The sequence below is a fragment of the Muscardinus avellanarius genome, assembly GCF_963383645.1.
Source record: "Muscardinus avellanarius genome assembly, chromosome: 10".
NCBI lineage: Eukaryota > Metazoa > Chordata > Mammalia > Rodentia > Gliridae > Muscardinus > Muscardinus avellanarius.
In genome coordinates this window covers 103,193,661-103,214,633 of record NC_137796.1, presented here as the reverse complement: position 1 = coordinate 103,214,633, position 20,973 = coordinate 103,193,661, and the positions used below count along the sequence as shown (strand labels likewise).

At 48.3% G+C, this 20,973-nt stretch overlaps 1 protein-coding gene across 2 annotated transcripts in view; it reads left to right on the top strand.

Moving 5' to 3' along the window:
- Positions 1 to 20,973, top strand: part of SNX29 (sorting nexin 29) — a gene marked incomplete at its 3' end in the record, with an annotated part of 442,960 nt that overhangs the window by 51,395 nt on the left and 370,592 nt on the right. For both annotated transcript variants that reach the window (XM_080703361.1, XM_080703360.1), the window contains exons 4-7: positions 7,721 to 7,901; positions 10,265 to 10,335; positions 12,345 to 12,593; positions 15,025 to 15,400. In XM_080703361.1, coding sequence (XP_080559487.1) covers positions 7,873 to 7,901; positions 10,265 to 10,335; positions 12,345 to 12,593; positions 15,025 to 15,400 — 725 coding nt within the window. In that variant the 5' untranslated portion in view covers positions 7,721 to 7,872. The remainder of the gene's footprint in view (positions 1 to 7,720; positions 7,902 to 10,264; positions 10,336 to 12,344; positions 12,594 to 15,024; positions 15,401 to 20,973) is intronic.

Sequence of the window (20,973 nt, the reverse complement as noted above, 5' to 3'; positions counted from 1 at the left end):
GACCATAGTTTACCAAGCTCAGTTCCAGGAAGAAATCCAGGCCTGTCTCCTAGAGGTTCAGGTAGAGGTCACATGGAGGACCCCATGGTGCAGGGCCAGGACGGGGTGAGGCCAGTGAGACCCTCTCTTTGGCCTCAGAATTTAAGGGGTACCAAAATACCTAACAGTCAAACTAAGTAGTATTTAAACATAATATTAAAAAATCAAAATTAATGCAAAAAATTCATGATGAACAGTATGTCAAATAGGGCCGGGATGTGGGTGCTATGCAGAGGCACACACCCTGCGGTGGTGTGGCAATTGCAGGTCTGGTCAGCTGCTCCCCTGGGGGAGGAAGGAGGTGGGCAGAGCTGAAGGCGGCAGCTTCAGAGGAACTGGGTGCATAGGAGAGAGGACCGCTGTCAGCAGAGGGGAGAGGGTTGCTGTTGGCTGGCCTTCAGGCCTGGGCTTCTGCTTCTAGTATTACAGTGATGCTAATAGCTACTTTCCATGGAACAGCAATTGCATGCCGGGTATGTTAATGATGGCTAACATATGGCACTTACCAGACACACACTACGTGCACTCGTTTTCAGTTTCGCCTATAGCAATTCTTAGAGGTAAATATTGTTAACCTCATTTTACAGATGAGGAAAATAAAGGACAAAGTCAGTCACCCAGGGCCACACAAGGCCTCAGTTGGATTGGAGCCTTGGAATTTGTCTTCCTTGTACTCTCCAAAGTCCGAATTCTTGACATTGCAGAGAGCTGGCCTGTTGGAACCCTTGGAAAGGCTGCTATAGCCCATCTGCTATTAACAAGCGCCCCCAGGCGGCTGGCCGCGACAGCTCCTTCCTGGAGCTCCTTCCCCTGGGCAGTTGACCCTCAGGTGCTCTGAGCACCAGAAACCCTGGCACTCTTTTGGAATTTCTCCCACCTTTCAAAGCAGATGAGTATATATATATATTAAATTATGGACACCGGCTGTTTTAAGTGGCAGGTGAGCCGCACTGTAAATAGACCACGTTAATTGTGGCGGCGGAAGCGGAGTCCTCCTGGGATAATTCTTGTCGTCAGCATTGCTCTGACAAGCTTGACAAGGATTCTGTAGCGGTAAGCCATCTTCAGAATTGAAAGGCGCAGTACTCACTGCAAAGCGTTCACACGCACTCAAGGTCACGGGGTGGCTGTGTTTTTGGAGAAAGGGTGCAGGTGAGAGTCACTTGATCTGAAGTGTGATGAAAATACAGGTGGTCGCCTGCGTATTTTGAAGCACATTATTGGCCTGCTGGCTTAGGGCCTCCGCCCCCCGAGTCCCCCTGGCCTGGTTTCTGAGAGAGGCGGAAGGTGGGAAGTAGGTTGTCCAGTTGTGTGCTTTGGATGGGGCTGATGAGTTGGGCAAGGGGACTAGTTTGTCTTGTGAGGCTTGAGACACACGGTCCTGAGTGAATGGTCTCATTGGCTTTGCCAGGATCCCCCAGGGTGGCCTGATTCGTGAGCACATGTGCACACATATCTGCTTAGATGCTGTCACTGAGCAAGGAAGGCAGCACACTGCACAGATGCCCCCTTCTAAGAAGTGAGTACTTAGCAGAGAGTGGTTGGTCTGCGTGGGGGCGGCAGGTGGCCAGCACTCCACTGTTCTTTTCTCTAGTTACTCCAACGACTCTGGAGATTCTGTTTATGGGAGAGGAGCCCGAGGCTTAGCGTGGTTGAGTGGCTTGCAGAGGGTTACTTCGGCAAATGTTTGTCTTGCCCACTAGCCTGGAAGCCCTTGAGGGTTGAGCCCAGTTCATGCCCACAGGCACGAATACGGTCCATTCGAGTTCAGTTGCATTGAAATATTAGAGCAAGCTCATCGACCCAGTGTCCAGTTTCTGGAGCTGTGTGTATTCGTGTCCTCAGCTGTGCATGGCGGTGCACGCTTGTAATTCCAGCATTTGGTAGGCCGAGATAGGAGGATTGCGGGTTCCTGACCAGCCGTGGCAACTTAGTGAGGCCCTCCCCAACTAGGTGAGACCCTGTTTCAAAATAAAAAATTTAAAGGGCTGGCGGTGTAGTTCAGAAGTAGAATGCCCCCGGGGTTCACAAAACAACAAGCAGACAAATAAACAGACAGGCAGACAGGAAGGTTCAAAGACTCACTCACATTCCCAGGGGAGTCTGTGAGCCCGCTTAACTTCCGGGTTGAAAGCCAGCTCTGGCGGTAGACACTTAGCTTTTCCTCCCTTGGAATATTAAGCAGTTGTGAACACACACATTTTGAAGGTCCAGTTTCCTCACTTTGAAAGGCAAAATGTAGGGAAGCCTTTGCTGTTAGCTCTGAGCTCCTGTTTAGTGGTGTGACTGCAATTTCCTCGCCGGCCCACGCCTGGAACCTTGCTTCCAACATGGAGATGGCCGTGGTCAAGGGTTTGGTACAGTGGCTGGTGCACAGCTAATGGTCAGTTAAGAGCAGCTGCGGTCGCTGCCCTTGTTATTGGCAGCGCGAAAACGTGCGGATGAGCCCGTGTTAAGAAAATCGATCATGAGAGGAGGTGCGCACTAGAGTTACAGTAGGAATAAGCCTGCACGTGTGGATAAGAACGGTGGATGTGAGGAGACACAGTAGTTGTAAGAACAGTCATTTTGTGGAGAAAACCAAAATTTCTCAGCTTCTCCTCTCCTCAGATCTAGCAATTCAGCATGTGAACATTTCTCCCAAGGAACTAGAAATGAGGACAATTATTTATGTACAGGGATGTTCTTTGCTGTGGAGAGGGAAAATTGGCAATGTATCATGCTCATAGTAATAGAGAAATAGCTACATTATGTTTCATGGGGAAGCTATGATAATCATGTTTTGAAGATTTTTTATTTCAATAGGAAAATGTTCATGACCTAGAAAACATACAAAATTATATATGTGCATATAAAAGCATACAATACAATGTTGTATCATTTTTTAGTGGCCACTGTTACAAACTCGGTGGCTTGCTTTCTTCCATTTCTTTCTTTTTCCCTCCCTCCCTCCCTCCTTTGTCCATCTGTTCTTCCTTCCTTCCTTCTTTCCTTCCTGACAGGGTCTTGCCGTGCTGCCCAGTCTCAGGTGATCACCTCTGAGTTACTGGAACTGCGGGTGTATACGGGCTTAATGTTGGTCTTTTTTTGTGTGTATGTGTGTGGTACTGGGGGTGGAACCCAGGGGCTTTCTACCTCCGGGCTATACTTCCAGATCGATTTTATACTTTATTTGAAACAGGGTCTCACTAAGCTGCTGAAAGCCTCACTCAGTAGCTGAGGCTGGCTTCGAACCTGTGCTATTCTCCTGTCTCCGCCTCCCAAGTGCTGGGATTACAAGTGTGAGTCTCCACGCCTGGCTAATATTGGTCTTTATAAAAACAACACAAACTGGGCGTGGTGGTGCGCAGTTGTAATCCCAGTACTTGGGAGGCTGAGACAGGAGGATCGCAGGTTTGCAGCCAGCCTCAGCTACTTAGTGAGGCCCTCTGCAACTTAGTGAGACCCTGTTTCAAAATCAAGAATAATAAATAGGGCTGGGGGTATAGCTTAGAAGTAGAATGTCCCTGGATTCCATCTGCAGAACCACAAAACAAAAACAAAAACAAACACAGATTATTCTCTTAAGAGTTCTGGATAGAAGGCTGGAAGTGTAAGATCATTTCCTGGGCCCGGGCCGTGCCTGCCGGAGGCTTCAGGGCAGTGGGCTCTCACTTCTCCAGCGCCTCCTGGCCACCGGCATTCTTTGGCTGAGGCCACATCGTGTTCATCTTTGCTTCCCTTTCATGTCGCCTTCTCTTTTGGATCTAATTGCTCTTCTTCCTCCTAAAGATGCTTGTTGTACTGGCCCCACGGGGCTTATCTAGGCACACCTCTCCATGTCCTGATCCTTATTTATTTATTTATTTATTTATTTATTTATTTATTTATTTATTATTTTGCGGGTCTGGGGATGGAACCCAGCAACATTTGACCTCCGAGCTATACCCCCTGTCCTATTTTTTATTCTTTACTTTGAAGTAGGGTCTCACAAAGTTACAGAGGGCCTCGCTAAGTAGCTGAGGCTGTCCATGAAGAGCGATCCTGTCTCAGCCTCCCGAATGCTGAAATTAAGTGTGCGCCACCACGCCCCGGCTACTCGTCCTTCTTTTAAACACAGCTGCAAAGATTCTTGCTTTGTGAAGTAACATTACAGGTTCCAGCAAGTAGGACATGGATATCTTTGGGGCCATAATTCTCCAGGAAATTAAAAGAAAGGCACAGGATAAAAGACTGGAAGAAAATTCTTAAAGTTGTTAGTAACACTCTTGTCTCCAGTTGGTGCATTTTTTGGATTATTTATGTTATTTTTAAATTTTTTTTTGCAGCACTGGGAGTGGAATCCAAGGGCCCTCTACCACTGAGCTGTATCGCCAGCCCTTTTATTTTATTTTATTTTATTTTATTTATTTATTTTTTGTTACTGGGGATTGAAACCAGAGGCATTCTACCTCTGAGTTATACCCCCAGCTCAATTTTATTTCTTATTTGGAAACAGGGTCTCACTACATTGCTGAGAGCTTTGCTAAATTGCCGAGGCTGGCTTCAAACCTGCGATCCTTCTGTCTCAGCCTCCAAAGTACTGGATTACAAGTGTGGGCCACCATGCTTGGCTTTTTGTTTTTTATTTTGAAACAGGGTCCCACTAAGTTGTAGAGTCTGACCTCAAATTTATGATCCTCCCATCTCGACCTCCCAAGTACTGAGATTCCAGGTATTTGCCTTCGTTTTTTTTTTTTTTTTTTTTTTTTTCTTTTTAAAATGCTGTTATATTTATTTAATTTATTTTTTTTAATTTTATTTTATTGGTGCACTGTATTCATACATCATAGTGGGATACAAACTTTTGTAGACATACATGCACACATCACCCAGTCAGCCCCCACCCGATCCCCACCCCATTCTCTCCCCATCCCTCCCTCCCATGCTTGGCTTAGTGGTTGACATCTAGTATTATAGCAATTTATCCAAAATTAAAAATGATAATCTCACATAACAGTTTCATTTGTCTGATACCAAGCTTTTGATGACTTAAAGATAACATTTCAATATTTCTTTTTGCTTTCTTTCTTACCAGAGAATATTTTTTTCTTTTTTTTAGGTGAAACTATCATATATTTATTTTTCAGAAAAAAATCTATCCTGATATGGAATATGGACTCTAGATACCCAAAACAATCTCGAAGCAAAAACAAAGCTAGAAGATGTATATTTTCTGATTTCAAACCATATAAAGCTACAATAATTGAAACAGTGTAGTACTGTTCTAAAGGCAGATATATAGACCATTGGAGTTAAATACAAGCCTAGAGCTAACTTCTTCCCTATATTGTCAAGTTATTTTTGACAAGGTTTCCACGAAGATTTGGTGGTGGAAATAATAATCTTTTAACTAAATATTGTTGAAAAATAATAATTACATGGAAAAGAATAAAATTGGACCCTTACCTAATCCCACATACAAGTATTAACTCAAACTAGATAAAAGACCTAAATATAAATCTTAAGACTATAAACTTTTAGGAGAAAATCTGGGTCATAAAACCTCACAACATTGAAATTGGCAGTGATTTCTTGGATATGATTTCAATGGCACAGGCAACAGAAGAGTATACAAACTCCCTAAAAAATAAAAGAAAATATTGTATATCCAAAGACAATGTAAACAGAGTTAAAAGTTACTAATAGAATTGGATAAAATATTTCCAAATGCTATATCTGAAGGTATATTAATATTCCAACTAGAAATCCTAAAAATTAACAACAATAAAGGCAAACAATACAACTTAGAGATAGGTAAAAGACTAACATAAATAATGAATCTCCACAGATAACCAATCTTAGTTGTCTGTTGGATGGAAACTCTTGTTTCTCTGGTTCTGGTGAGTGTTACCTATTTCTTCTTTGTAGTTAATCTCTTTGAGTATTTTCTCTAGCGCTGGTTTTGAAGACATAAATTCCTTCAGTTTCTGTTTGTCATGGAAGCTTCTTATTTCTCCATCTAATTTGATAGAAAGTTTTGCTGGGTAGGAAATTTTTGGCTGGAAGTTGTTTTCTTTCAGAGTTTGGAATATGTTACTCCAAGCCCTTCTGGCTCTCATGACTTGGTTTGGGAAGTCTGGAGTGATTCTAATTGGTTTGCCTCTGAATGTCACTTGGCCCTTTGTTTTTGTTGCCTTTAAGATTCTCTGCTTGGCTTCCACATTGGTCATTTTGACAATTATATGGCGTGGGGATCCTCTTCTCAGATCCTGTCTAAAGGGAGTTCTATAAGTTTCCTGGATCTGTGTATCAACCTCTTGCTCTATATTTGGAAAATTTTCTGCTATTACTTCCTTGAAGAGATTGTTGATCCCTTTGGTATCACTTTCTTTTCCCTCCTCTATTCCAATTATTCTTAGGTTAGCTCTCTTAAGATGGGCCCATATTTCTTCAATGTCAGATTCCTGCTGTTGGATATCTTTTTCTAGATTAGAAACTATGCATTCATTTTTGGATTGCTCATCTTCTAAGAGCGAGATTCTGTTCTCCATGTGGTCTAATCGGTTGTTTGTGCTTTGAATTGAGGCCTTTACTTCATTAATTGCATCCTTTATCTCTTTTTGGCTCTCTCTGAGTTCTTTTCGAAACACCTCTATTATTTCTACAGTTATTTTCCTGATTTGATCTTCTAGAAATCTCTGATTTTCTGTTTTATCAGGTTCTGATGTTGTGGGGTTGTGCACATTCATTACTTCAGTGTTATTCCTCTTTCCCATGATTTCGGAGGTTTGTGCCTTCTCTGGGTTCTTCCCTTGGGTCACTATGGCTTCACTTAAGGTGCTCTGGATCTCGAGTCTGTATTATCTCAGACCCTACTACTCCTGTACTGGGTTGTATCACAGAGTCTCCGACCCAGGGAGTCGATAGAGGCTGCTTTAAACTATGGGGGGTGCCAGGTTGCACGCTCTCTTATGGTGTGATATCTCTGCCACCACCACTCCCTCACTGGGTCAAGTCCCAGGAGGCACAATACTGGGATTTCTCCTCTGTGGCCCGCAATTTGACTCACTGTTCTTGAGTACGTAGATGTAGCTGTACTGGACTCGGTGAATTCACTGCTGCTGCCGCCGCCGGTGGCAATATGGCGCCTCTGCCACGCCCTCGGCCATGAGGCTGGCGTATTTTTTCTTCTCTGGTTTTGATTTCCACTCTGAATCCCTGCAGCGTGTGCTGAGCTCAGCCACTGGGAGCTTTAAATGCTGTCTGCGCCGAAAGATCCCGCCTGGCTGTTCCGCATCGGCTCACCTCGGCTTGCTGTAGCCGTCCGCTGAGTTCGCCGCTGCCGCCGGCAGTATGGTGCTGCTGCCGCGTCCTCGGGCGCGTGTGTCTCCTCTGTGGCCCTGAGCTCTGTTCTCAGTCCGCTTTCTCTCTGGAGCCTGGTGTTTTTTTTGTTTTTCTGGTGATGGTGTTTTCTGGCTATGAAAGGCGCTCTTTTTGTGGTAATGGAGATTGGTTGTTAGCGGGACTCTTAAGCCCCGCTTTTCTCGGTCGCCATCTTCCCGGAAGTCCTGCCTTCGTTTTTGATACACTCTTCCCTACTCCCATCTTCTCATGCAACTTTTATCATTGAAAACGTTTAATTTTTAGAGCAAGAGCTTAGTACCTTGCTCTAAGAAGGACGAGCGTTGCGGGTGCAGTGACGCTGTACCCTCTCCCGCAGAGCCGGTGTTCTGGCACTACGTGAAGGAGGTCCTCAACAGGCACGAGCTGCAGCGCTTCCAGTCCCTGCGCCACATCACCTCCGACGTGGGCCGGGGCCGCGCCTGGCTGCGCTGCGCCCTCAACGAGCACTCCCTGGAGCGCTACCTGCACATGCTCCTGGCTGACCGCAGCAGGCTCAGGTACCTGGCGGGTGGCTTCTGTGGGTGGAGAGGGTGGAGCCAAGGGGCAGGATGGCAGAATCCTCTGGAGTCAGACTGCCTGGATTTGCATCCTGGTCCCGGCAGTAGGGACAAGTGGGTTCCCTTCCTGCAGCCCCGGTCTGTTCAGGAGGTCTGTCATGGGAGGGAGACTAGACGCAAGGAGGCCTGGAAAGAGCTCCGTGTGGCCCCTCTGTGTCACCAGCACACAGTCAGTACTTACTGTGACCACTGCGTGGGTACGCAGAGATCTCTTGGCTCAGGACCCACTGCTCTTCACTCAGACCTCAGAAACCTCAGCGGTATGAGACAACCGAGTTTATTTTTTCCTTGTGCTGTCGTGGGTGGGCAGAGCTCGTCATCTCAGGGACCCAGGCTGGCGAGAGGCTCTGTCTCTAATAGGCTTCATGAACATGTAGCTAAACTAAGCACTGGCTTGTAAACTTCCGTGCACAGGGAGCCTTCTGCCCCCATCTCACTGGCCAGGCAAGGCACGTGGCCACACTGAGGCTCAGCGGGAAGGGGAGGTACAGTCTACCCACGGGGGTCAACTATCCCAAGGGGATGGCGCTGGACACAGACCGGTTTCTTTAAACATTTTAGAACGCTGTAGAACCCAATGACATAAGAACTTAAATGACTCCCAATTTACACAGAAATCAATGCTTTGATTTTTTCCCCTGCCATTTTCCTATGTTCCTAATCTCTCCTGCTGTGGCTGTTACTCTCCCCCCCTGAGTTGAGTGAATAGTTGTTTTATGTCACCTGATGATCCAAAGGGTAGTGGTAACTCCTGCCCTGCTTTCCTGAATGACATCCACAGCAGCACTGTTGAGGTCCTCAGCACTGAGGCTTCATTTGGGAATAAGCTGGCACTTCATCGGCACCACGACAGTCCCTTGGTTTTGTATCTTGCCAAATGTGTCCTGGCTCAGGTCTCCCCTTCTACTGCAGGGGTGGTCTCTCTACCAGTTATTCCTTGGGTGTTCTGGGATTGTGCCTCAGAGCGCTGATAATGCCCTTGGAGTTCTCCCATTGATGTTGCCTGTGACGCTTGTCCAGGTATGTGATAAACCCTGCTGGCTTTGAAGTGGGACGGCTGGGCAGCCAGATGCGGCCACCAGGGCCAGCTGCGTGCCTTTCAGGGCCAGTCAGGAGGCTGGGAATGTGCCTCCCGGCACTGGCTGCTTTCATTAGGAGGACACCCTCGGGCTTCCTTGGATGGGTTGCCGTGGCGCTCTTTCCAGTAGATGGATTCGCAGAGTTGGAGTTGCACATTCAGTGCCCGGGTGGATTTAACAGTGGGAAGTGGGAGTGAACTCAGAGTTAGAAGTCAGAGAGGGACTTACCTGGATCATTTGCCACTTACCAACTCAAGCGGGGAAAGCGGATTTATTAACCAGCATAAAAACTGGCTTGGGTTTTGAAGGGATTAGCTTTGAGGCTCGGGCACAGTGGAGACGTCAGCCTGACCTGGGGCTTGTGCTTCCACTGCACTTGCAGGGGGCCTGCTGGAAATGATGTACTTCTCTCCTTATGTTCTGTGTGCTCAGCCACATCAGCAGCTAGGTTTTCCAGCCTCTCACCGAACTACAGGCCACTCAACACTCGCTTGACTTCAGTAAAATGGAGCTTTGACTCCAGTAATTTAGAATTTTATGAGCTGGCGGGCGGTCAGGGCTCTGGACATCACTTGGTTGCTGTTGCCTCGTGGGGAGTCATATAAACAGCATGGAAACGGAATCCGGAGACTTGCTTTTAGGCTCCGCCTCTCCCATTTATTGGCCAGATCACCTTAGTCAGGCCCTACCGGTCTCCCTGCCCCAACCCCCGGCTACTGCCTAGATTCATGGGGCCTTTTGCACCTTCAGCCCTTTGAAGGGGTAACAGGGGCTCTTGGGTCTGCAGCCTCGGCAGGTATTAAGTAAATGGAACTCTAGAATTCTTTTCTGAACGCGTCTTTCCTTCTATTAGTCAATTCAGCGGAGCCCTGTTTAGCCAGCTGGGATTTCCTGTCTGTCTTGTGGGGACTTTGCTTGAGTGGAAGTCACACCTCTGTCCCCTTCTACTTCGCTACTTTATAAATACATTTACATATACCTATTTTAGTACTCTAAAGCCTGAGGTCTCAGGGGACTGTAAAGGAAGGCGCAGGATATGTCTGTTCAGATGTTTGTTTATAATCAGAAGCGTCACGCTGGCAGAGACCTCGGGCATACAATGTCCTCTTTGGGATGACCCGGCCAGCCTCATGTTTTCCAGGGAGCTCTCTAATGGAATGGTTTGGTTAACGAACACAGAGAACTGCAGTTAAGAACTTTTTCCTCTTCGCTTTCCCCGTACAGCACTTTTTATGAAGACTGGTCTTTTGTGATGGATGAAGAAAGGTCTAGCATGCTCCCTACCATGGCAGCTGGTAAGCCTGGCTAGGGTTGGGGCAGCCGGTGCTGGGAAGCTGGGTGAGCAGAGAGGGTTGGCGGCCGCTTTACAGCCCAAGGGGTGCTGTGATCCCCCTGTTCCCTCCGACTCAGGCGTCACTGTCACTGACCTTCCTTTGGGGGCACTGAGTGTTAGGTCCATGGATCTAGAATTTGATACCCTGGCAGAGAAGGCATGGTGTGGAAGGGTTTTGGTCGTGGCTTGGTGTGATAAAGAGCCAGGGAATTGGGGCGGGAAGCCTGCCGTGCGATCCTGCTGTCCCCCTGCCGGCTGGACCCTGTCAGCGCTGTTGCCTTTACTTTCCTCCTCTGGGAGGCGGGGACTCCACCTGTTCCCTGATCACCTTTTTGTGGCTGAGAGAGAATCCCAGGCGATCAAGGGCCGTGCACACTGTGCTCTGGGTTGACGTGACTCGTCTGGTTGCTAAATTGCTGCTTGTTTAACTCTCAGTGTGAGAGATGGAGCCTCCAGACACCAGTGGGTAGCCCGTGCCTTTCTTCCAGATTCTTAGCGCTTCTTTTTAACTTTTTCTCTTACGAGCTTTCTCTAAGTCCTGCTTACTGAGGGCTGCACTAATCTTGTCTGGTGATGAGGAAGTCAGGGTCTGATCACGGTTTCCTTTGTAGGCCAGAGCACCCCAGTGGGAGTCTTTACTGGAAGTTATCTCAGTGCTCAGTGGTGTTCTTGGTTCACATTTTGGATTGCTTGTTGAGCTGAGTGTTTTTGGTAGGTGATTGTCTTTTTTTTTGGTGGTGGTATTGGGCATTGAACCCAGGGACATTCTACTTCTGAGCTATATCCTTAGCCCTTTTTTTTTTAAATTTATATTTTTGGTACCAGGGATTGAGTTCAGGAGCATTTTACCTCTGAGCTACACCCTCAGACATATTTTATTTTATTTTTATTTTGAAAAAGGGTCTCAACAAGTTGCAGAGAACCTCACTAATAGCTGAGGCCGGCCATGAATCTGCGACCCTCCTGTCTACCTCCTAAGTACTGGGATGACAAGTTTGTGCCACCAAGCCTGGCTTTCTTTTTTGTTTTGAAACAGGGTCTCTTTAGGTTGCAGAGAGTCTCGCTACATTGCCGAGGCTGTCCTTGAACAAGCAACCCTCCTGTCTCAGCTTCCTAAGTACTAGGATTACAGTCATGTGCTATCACGCGTAGCTGGGTAGTTGCCTTTTAATACCTTAAATACTTTAAAATGTCCCCATTTCACAGGCGAGGAAACTGAAGCCCAGGCAGGGTACAAGTTGCTTGAGTGAGGTCTCAAAGACACTAAGCGGCAGTGCTGGAGTCCAGCCCAGGAGTCTGACCCCAGGCTGGCCTTGGGCCGCCACCTGCTCCTGAGTCACTCTGGTTTGCTTTGTCTTTCTGGCCTGGAGGAAGGAATCAGGAAAGGCTGACTTCTATGATAGCTGGTATCTACTGACCCGGTTTTATGAAAGGGTTTATAAATGTGTAAGCCAGACATGGCGGTGCACGCTTGTAACACCGGTACTTTGGAGGCTGAGGCAGGAGGATCGCAGGTTCGTGGCCAGCCTCAGCTACTTAGTGAGGCCCTCTGCAACTTGGTAAGACCTCATTTCAAAATAAAAATTAAAAAATAGGGCTGGAGCCGGGCGTGGTGGCACACGCTTGTAATCCCCGCTCTTGGGAGGCGGAGACAGGAGGATCGCACAGGTTCGAAGTCAGCCGCGCTGGCTTAAGAGACCCTGTTTCCAAAAATAAAATAAAATAGGTCTGGGAGTGTAGCCTGAAGGTAGAAGGGCTTCCAGGAACCCCAGTACCACCAAAAAAAAAAAAAAAAAAAATAGGGCTGGAGGTGTAGCTCATAGGTACAATGCCCCTAGGTAAAATCCCCAGTGCTGCAAAAAAGAAAATACACATATACATATATATATCTAATGTGTAAGATGTCGTACCTTGTGCTGGAGGTGCGACTGCTCTGCAGCGACCGCTCAGGCTTTCCCCTTTTCCGGGCAGGTCTGAACTCCATACTCTTTGCAATTAACATCGACAACAGGGACTTAAACGGGCAGAGCAAGTTCGCGCCCACCGTCTCGGACCTCTTAAAGGAGTCGACGCAGAACGTGACCTCCTTGCTGAAGGGGTCCACGCAGGGCGTGAGCAGCCTCCTCCGGGAGATCACGGCCTCCTCTGCCGTCTCCATCCTCATCAGACCCGAGCAGGACACCGACCCTCTGCCCGTCATGTCCAGGAACGTCAGTGCTGGTGAGCGAGACTGGGCGCCAGGGTGGCGCGGGCAGGGGTTGGGTCAGAGGACGACAGGGTGTGGCTGAAGGGTCACCCTCGCCATTTGAAAGTCGTTCTGTGGGGACGGGCGTCCCATGCACCTGCACTTTAGCTCGTGTTTGTGCTGAGTTTTTCTAGCTTCACGCACCCCAGGAGGGCTCTGGCCTTGCCTGGGTGTGAAGGTCCTGGGGTAGAAGGGCAAGGGCTCGGCGGGGCCGGCTGAAGGCGAGCGGGAGCTGACCGCAGGCCGCCAGCCGGGCTGCTCGTCATCCGTCCACCATTAGCTGATGCATTCGTTTGTTCCTGTGTTTCATGTGCTAGGTCGTGAGCTTTAGTCAGTCAGACAGATTGCCAGAAGTCTCATTTGAGATGGGTGAGGGTTGATATTTAAAGTCAAGTTTCTTTTCTTCCTTCCTTCCTCCCTCCCTCCATTCCTTCCTTCAAGATCCTTCCTTCCATCCTTCCTTTATTTTTGTGGTATTGGGGATTCGACCCAGAGACATTCTATCTCTGAGCTATACTTTTTTTTAAAATTATTTTTTTGCTTTTGAAATAGAGTCTCGCTAGATGGCCGAGGCTCTCCTTGAATCTGCGATCCTCTTATCTCAGCCTCCCAAGTGCTGGGATTACAGGCATGCAATACCATACCCAGGTTAAAGACAAATTATACCAATTATTTATCTGTACAGTAAATGGGACAAAAGCCAAGTGTAGGGTGCCTCGGGGAGTGAATACTGTTGAAGCCTTTGTTGCAGGGACATTTAAGTGGAGGCCTGAGAGAAGAGAAGCCTTTGTTGGCTTTGGCTCTAGGCTGTGGGGAAGCAAAAGAAAGTTGGTTCAGATAAGATTAATTTTGCAAGAAATTTGTAATACTCCTTGATATTTGGAGACATTAGAGCTTTGCTACATAAGAACTGGGACTTTGGGGTGTAAGTATACTAGTCCCTGTGGTTTCAGATCCCTTAGGGCAGTCATCTTGGAATGACTTAGGGCATCCATCCCTTTGGAATGTGGGTGATGGAGAAAACTCAGAATCCATGGGTTCTTTGGGCCACAGAATGGTCCTTGCCTTGCTTTCTACTTTTAGAGCAGAGACCCCACGCGGATGACGGAGGGAGCAGGACTGTTGAGGGCTTTGTGCAGCAAGGACACTGAGGTCCGTGCGTCCAAAGGAGCACCAGTCCTATCCATTTTTGGAAGTCTGCTTTGGGATGATCTCAGCAGCTCCATCCCACGTAGTGCCAGCTTGCCGCACCAGTGAGCCAGCTTCATGTCACACCTTAGTCTGCACGTGCTGGAGTTTGGGGGTGGGCTCCAGGTGTCTCACATGCAAGTTTGATGATTAAGATGGATGAACAAGCTGGGTGTGATTGCACATCCCAGTCCTTGGGATGCTGAGACAGGAGGATTGAAGGTTTGAAGCTGACTTTAGCAACTTTACTGTGTTTCAAAATAAAAAATAAAGAAGGACTGGGGGAATAGCTCGGAGGTAGACTGCTTCTGGGCTCAAGCCCCCAGTAGCACACATGTGCTCACATGCAAGCAGGCTCGCCCTCGCTCTGATCCATCCCTAGGGCAGTCTTGCTGGCCATTTCAGTTCACCTTTGCTGGGTAACCAGTGACGACTACAGGTCGTGCCTTCATTTTTGTTTTTACCTCTGGACTGGCGTGGTGGGCTTCTGTGGGCTTCCCTCTGGCTCGCTCATGGGCTGCATTCAGCCAAAAGCTGAGTCAGAACGGGGTGGCCCCCTTGTGTGTCTGGAGCTGTGTGGGGCGTCATCAGCTCTCCTCTTGGCCCTCATCCTTCCGGGAGCCAGGCTGGTAGTGATGTCAGGGGAGCTTTCCAGGAGGGCAGATGCAGAAGCCAGGAGGCCTCTTGATGCCTGGGCGCTAAAACTTGATATTACTTCTGCTGCACCCCATTGGCAAAAGCAGGTCGCTGCACCAGGCCAGATTCCTGGGGGTGCAGAACTAAACACCCCTCACCCCCTGCATGGGAGGAACGCAATCCCCTTGCAAGGACTCTCCTCCGGGGGGATTTGAGGCTGTGCAACACAGCCCTCAGCATGGTTTTCCTGGTCTCATCTGCCAGCCATGAGAATATTTTTTTGCAGTGGAACAATGAAAGCTGCATCCTTGGAATCAAAGCGACTTTCGGAAGGGACAGTTTCAACATGGGTCCCGTGGTGTGTCCATCTAAACCAGAGCCAGCTACCGTGTAGGCCCACGTCCATTCTGCTCAGGCTTCCGCAGACACATGCTTTCCAAGGAGTTAGAAAGCCCTGAGTTTGTCTTACTGTTTCAGTTTTCAGCAGGACAGCAGGCTTTTCCACCACCTGGAGGTGGGTTGGTGCGATTGTCCTTTTGGTTTTGCCTGTTTTTTCTTATCCCAGATCTTTTCTCTCGCCAGATGCCAGATGTAAAAAGGAGCGAAAGAAGAAGAAGAAGGTGACCAACATTATCTCATTCGACGACGAGGAAGATGAGCAGAACTCTGGGGATGTTTGTAAAAAGATCCCCGGGGCGGGGGAGAGCTCGGAGGAGAACTCCGACCGGTCCTCCGTCAACATCATGTCGGCCTTCGAAAGCCCCTTTGGGCCAAATTCCAACGGGAGCCAGAGCAGCAACTCGTGGAAAATCGACTCTCTGTCTTTGAACGGGGAGCTTGGGTACCAGAAGCTTGATGTGAAAAGCATTGATGACGAAGACGGGGATGAAGACGAGGACGACATACAAGGAGGTTCTCTGGGAAGGAAGCGGATGGGCCACTTGGGGGCGCAGGAGAAGTAAGCCACCTGCGAGCATCTTTTAAAAATGTGGTTTTCTTAGTGTGTTGTAATTATACATAATGGCGGGATTCAGAGTGATACAGAGGCGCATGCACACACGCCCTCCGTATCCTTTCCTGCTCGCCCTCAAGGATGCCGTGGCGTACGGATGTAGCCTTATTTGAGTTGTTCCCGTCCTCCAGCCTCATTTTCCCCCTCCTCACCCAACTCCTCCGACCCCAAACTCTTCTTACTACTGTCTCTCCTCTGATTGAGTTCCCTTTCGTTGCCTATGTTTGCTCTAATTCCCACATACGAGAGGAAGCATACAGCCCTTGACTCCTGAGACTGGCCGGTCTCACTTAGAGTAAGGCCCCTTGGGCTGTTAGCAAAGGCAGTTATATTAATCATGCTCTCCTTCCGGGTGGGAGGTGGAGGAAAAGCCATTTTGTCTGTGTGGTATTGGGGTGGAGCCCAGGGATGTCCCTACCACTAAGCTACACCCTCATTCCTCTTTATAGTGTGTGTCTGTCTGTCTGTCTGTCTGTCTCTCTCTCCTCTCTTTGGTGGTACTGGGGATGAAACCCAGGGGCCTTCTACCTCCGGGCTATACTCCCAGACCTATTTTATATTTTATTTGGAAACAGGGTCTCTTAAGCCAGCTGAGGCTGGCTTCGAACCTGCGCGATCCTCCTGTCTCGGCCTCCCAGGCGCGGGGATGACAAGCGCGCGCCGCCACGCCTGACCGTATTCTCTTTTGAGACACTGAGTTGTTGTGCAGTCTGGCTCTGAACTTGAAACCCTTCTGCCTCAGACTCCTGAATCGCTGACATTACAAATGTGTACCACTGTGCCTGGCTTCGTGTCTTTTTTGTTTTTTGGTACTGGAACCAGGGCAATTTTTACCTCTGAGCTAGATAGACCCCAGCCCTATGTTATTTTTTATTTAGAAACTGTCTCGCTAAATTGCTGAGGCTGGTCTTGAATCTGTGATCTTCCTGTCTCAGCCTCCCAAGTACTGAGATTACAGGTGTGTGTCACCATGCCCAGCATTCATGATTTTTTTTTTTCAGAACTAGGGATTGAACTCAGGGGCATTCTACATATGAACTATACCCCCAGCCCGATTTTTTAATTCTTTATTTAACTTAATTTTGCAGTACTGGGGATGGAACCCAGGGACATTCTACCTCCAAGCTACACCCCCAGTCCTATTTTTTATTCTTATTTTGAAACAGGGTTTCACTGAGTTGCAAAGGCCCTCAATAAGTAGCTGAGGCTGTCTGTGAACCTCAATCCTCCTGTCTCAGCCTCCCAAATGCTGGGATTACAAGCACGTGCCACCATGCCCGGCTTTTTTCTTTATTTTGAAACAGGATCTTGAAATTGCAGAGGGCCTACTAAGTAGCTGAGGCTGGCCGTGAACCCGTGATCCTCCTGTCTCAGCCTCCCAAGTGCTGGGGTTACGGCGCGTGTCACCACGCCCAGCTCTCAAGTTGTTTGCGTATCAGTTTCCTTTTTCCTGGGCCTCTGTCTGCTCTTGGCCTCATTCACATGGACACTCACGTTCGAGTCCTACCTTATGGATGATGTGACGGCCACATGCTGCGAGGTACTTCACGCACCCTGCAGCACCTGCAGCCACCCTGGAGGTGGGTGGCGGCACTTGGTTTTGCAGAAAGGATGGGATTCCGTTTGTGAAAGCAGTGGGCAAAGCTGGGGTGTACATTCGGCTGTGTTGTACTCCAAGGCTTATACTGTCAAATAGTTTCATGTTTCTACACAATTATGAGTATTGATAGGTCGAAATGATGATTGGCATGATGGTCAACTTGATTGGGCCATGGGATGCCCAGTTTAACATTATTTCTGTGAGAACATTTCAGGATGAGGTGTGTGTATGTGTGTGTGTGTGTGTGTGTGTGTGTGTGTGTGTGTGTGTGTGTTACTGGGCATTGAACCCACAGGCATTCTACCTCTGAGCTACACCTCCAGACCTATTTTATTTTGAAACAGGGTCTTGTTGAGTTGCTAAGGCTGGCCTCAAACATGTGATCCTCCTGTCTCAGCCTCCCAAATACTGGGATTACGGCCTGCTCCAGATGAGATTTGCATGCGAGGGTTCAGTAAAGCAGGTGGTCCTTCTCAACTTGAGGAGGCATCATCAGATCCCTTGAGGGCTCAAAAGGAGCACAGACCTGAGGAAGGGAGGCTGTTTCCTCACTGCCTGGCAGCCTGGGCTGGGATTGCTCTCCTGCCCGTGGACTGTGCTTTCCACCTTCTGCTCCCCTGGTTCATGGACTTCAGACCTGAACGGAATCACATTACCAGCTTTCTTGGGTCTTCTGCGTACAGACTGCAGACTCTGGGATGTGTCGGCCTCCGCAGTCAGTGAGCCGATTCCCCGGGTTACATCTGCCTGTCCTCACGGTGCGGTGGTGTTCGTCAGATCAGCATGGCGCGCCTTGCCCGAGGCTTCCCCCTTTGTTGAGTAGTTGGGTTGTTGGCATTTTTGTTTTTGCTTTCAGTTATTAGCCATTCCCAAGTGGACAATTTCATGCACGAGGCTGTTTTCTACTCCTAACTTATTTGCTAGGGCAGCTTTTCAGAAGCATTGTTCTTGTTCATAGGCTATGAATGTGTTTGTGCCTGGAAGCTAAGTTTTGTGACCTGCACTATTAGTCAGGGTTCTCTAGAGAAGAACTGATGGGTTGGGTGTGCGTGTGTGCGTGTGTGCGTGTGTGTGCACGCGTGCGTGCGTGTGTGTGTGTTCTTTTCTCTTTCTCAGTTTCTATCTCTTATCTCTGACTGTCCCTGTCTCTGTGTCTTTCTTAATTGACCTTAAGCAATTGGTTCACAGTATTCTGGAGACTGTCATGTCACCATTCTGCAGGGTAGGCTCTTTGGGCTGGAGACCCAGGGAGGACTGCGGTACAAGTCCAGAGGTCTTCTGTGGCAGAGTTCCTTGTTCCTCTGGGGAAATCAGTCTTTTTCCTGTTGAAGGCTCCCACTGGTTGGGTAAGACCCACCCAAGTACGCAGGATAGTCTACTGATTGTTGGAATAATGTTTGACTGGATAGCTGGGCAGCATGGCTTAGCCAAGTTGTCACAGACAGTGAACTTCCACATAGCTCTTACTCTGGACCTTTTAGGAAATGCCACTTGGGTTCTCTGCTCCATAGGTGAGTGTGTCTGAATTGGTTCCCCCGCCTGCATCACTTGACCTCAAACATAGTCATTTTCCTCTGAGCTGCTGGTGCCATGGAGTGGCCCTGGAGGGGAGGCCAGCTTGCAAGGCAAGGCCACTGCTGGCATTGTGATGTGTGGAGGCACAGGGCAGTGCTGGTGACCTTCATGGGCTGGCTCCTCCAGGGCCACTGGGCCTCCCGCAGACAGTGGGCAGCCTCTCCCTGGCATAGGGGGATCTTGACTGGCCGTCCCGCAGAGCAGCCTGGGGAAGGAGCCGAGGGATGAGGAGGAGATGGTCTGCCGAGTAATACTTTGATTTTGATTTTAAACTGGTGTTCACAGGAAAGGCCTGGGAGGCTGGAGCACAGCAGGTGTGGGAGGGGGCGTGTCCAGGCCAGGAGTAGGTCCACCATTGGTTGGTTGCCCTCGTCTCTGGCCAAGTCAGCTCTGGTTTTCTTTAGGAAGATGTGTTGTCCGACCGTTGGGCTTACTCCCCCGTATACGGATAACTAAACCACTATTTCCATCACGAGGGAAGCTCTTATTCCTTCTGCCTCACTATTAAGCACACGTGTTTGCTTTACTTTTTTTTTTCCTCAAAAGAGATATCTTTATTATAAAAAGGATTTTTTCTCTCACTTTCTATGTGCTCTATGACATCAGTAAGGAAAACAATTTAAAAAGAGCTATAAGCATGGCGGTGCATGCCTGTAATCCCAGCATTTGGAAGGCTAAGATGGGAGGATCCCAGTTTTGAGGCTAGTGTATGGTAACTCAGTGAGACTGTATTTCAAAATAAAAAATAAAATAGGGCTGGGGTGTAGCTCAAAGGCAAAACACTCTTCGGCTCAATCCCCAGTACTGCCACCATAGAGAGAGAGGGGGGGGGAGGGAGGGAGGGAGGGAGGGAGGGAGGGAGGGAGGGAGAGAGAGAGAGAGAGAGAGAGAGAGAGAGAGAGAGAGAGAGAGAGATAGATAGATATAATGAATTACAAGCCAGCTACAGTGATGTACACCTGTAATCCCAGTACTTGGAAGGCTGAGACAGGAAGATTGTGGTTCCAAGGCCAGAGTATGGTGATTTACTGAGACCTATTTCAAAATAAAAAATAAAATAGGGCTGAGGGTGTAACTTGGAGGTAGTATGCCCCTGGATTCAATCTCTAGTGTCCCTTCTCTTCTCCAAAAAAGAATCACAAACATGAATAAATGCTGCCATCTTACTAGCAATTAAGAAAATTGCAAAGCAAAATAAGGCCTAATATATTGTTATCATATTTACTAAGAATTGGTAGGGGATACTGGGGATTGAACCCAGGGGCCTTCTACCTCTGAGATATACCTCAAGTTCAATTATTATTATTTTTTTATTTTGAAACAGGTTCTTGCCAAGTTGCTGAGGCTGATCTTGTACCTACAACCCTCCTGTCTCAGCTTCCCAAATACCGGGACTACAAGTGTGTACCACCGTGCCCACCTCCTTACTAAGATTTAAAATGGAACTAGGATAAAAGGCAAGCCGCGGCTTGGCTCCAGTCGAGGGGACGGGTGTGCTGTCAGCAGGCCTTCCTGTTCAGCACAAAGGGGTCTTCACTCCCGGTGGATACAGTGAGCGGGGTGGCAAGTCTTGTGCACAGGGACCGTTGAATGTCTTGATAAAATGTCAGGAGTTGTGGAAATGTTTATTCCACCTGATCGATCAGTCCCACTGCTGAGAATCTGCCTGAGCGCATGCTCTCAATACAAGGGAAAGGCTGCTATAGGTAGATACCAAAGTCCTTATGCAGAGAAGAAGAATGCCAGAGTTGACCCAAATGTGCAGCCACCCAGGTTACAGTTACCAGCAAGGTGTTTTGGAGTTAGCTTTAACTTCTTAACATTTAGGATTTTGAACAGCTAAGTAATATTTAAAAAATATGTAGTTGGGTATGGTGGCACATGCTGGTACTCAGTACTTGGGAGGCTGAGACAGGAGGATTGCAGGTTCGAGTCCTGCTGCGTGCTGGCCCCCCTTGGCCGCCAGCCACAGGATCCACTCAGTGTTAAGGTTTGGTGTGGCTTTGTCGTGGGTTCTTATCCTCTGCCCGTTTAGAAAAAATGGGCTGGCTTCTTCCTTGACCCTCAGGTCTTACATAGCATTTCTTGGAAGCCGGGCGTGGCAGCGCACACTTGAAATCCCAGTACTTGGGAGGCTGAAACAGGAGGATCCAGGTTTGTGGCCAGCCTCAGCTACTTAGTGAGGCCCTCCACAACTGAGTGAGACCCTGCTTCAAAATAAAAAGAATAAAAAATAGTGCTGGCGGTGTAGTTCGGAGGTAGAATGTCCCGGGTTCAATCCCCAGTCTCCCCCCCCCCCAAGTTCCCACAACAAAGGGCAGTGGCTTATTTTGCATTATTTTTA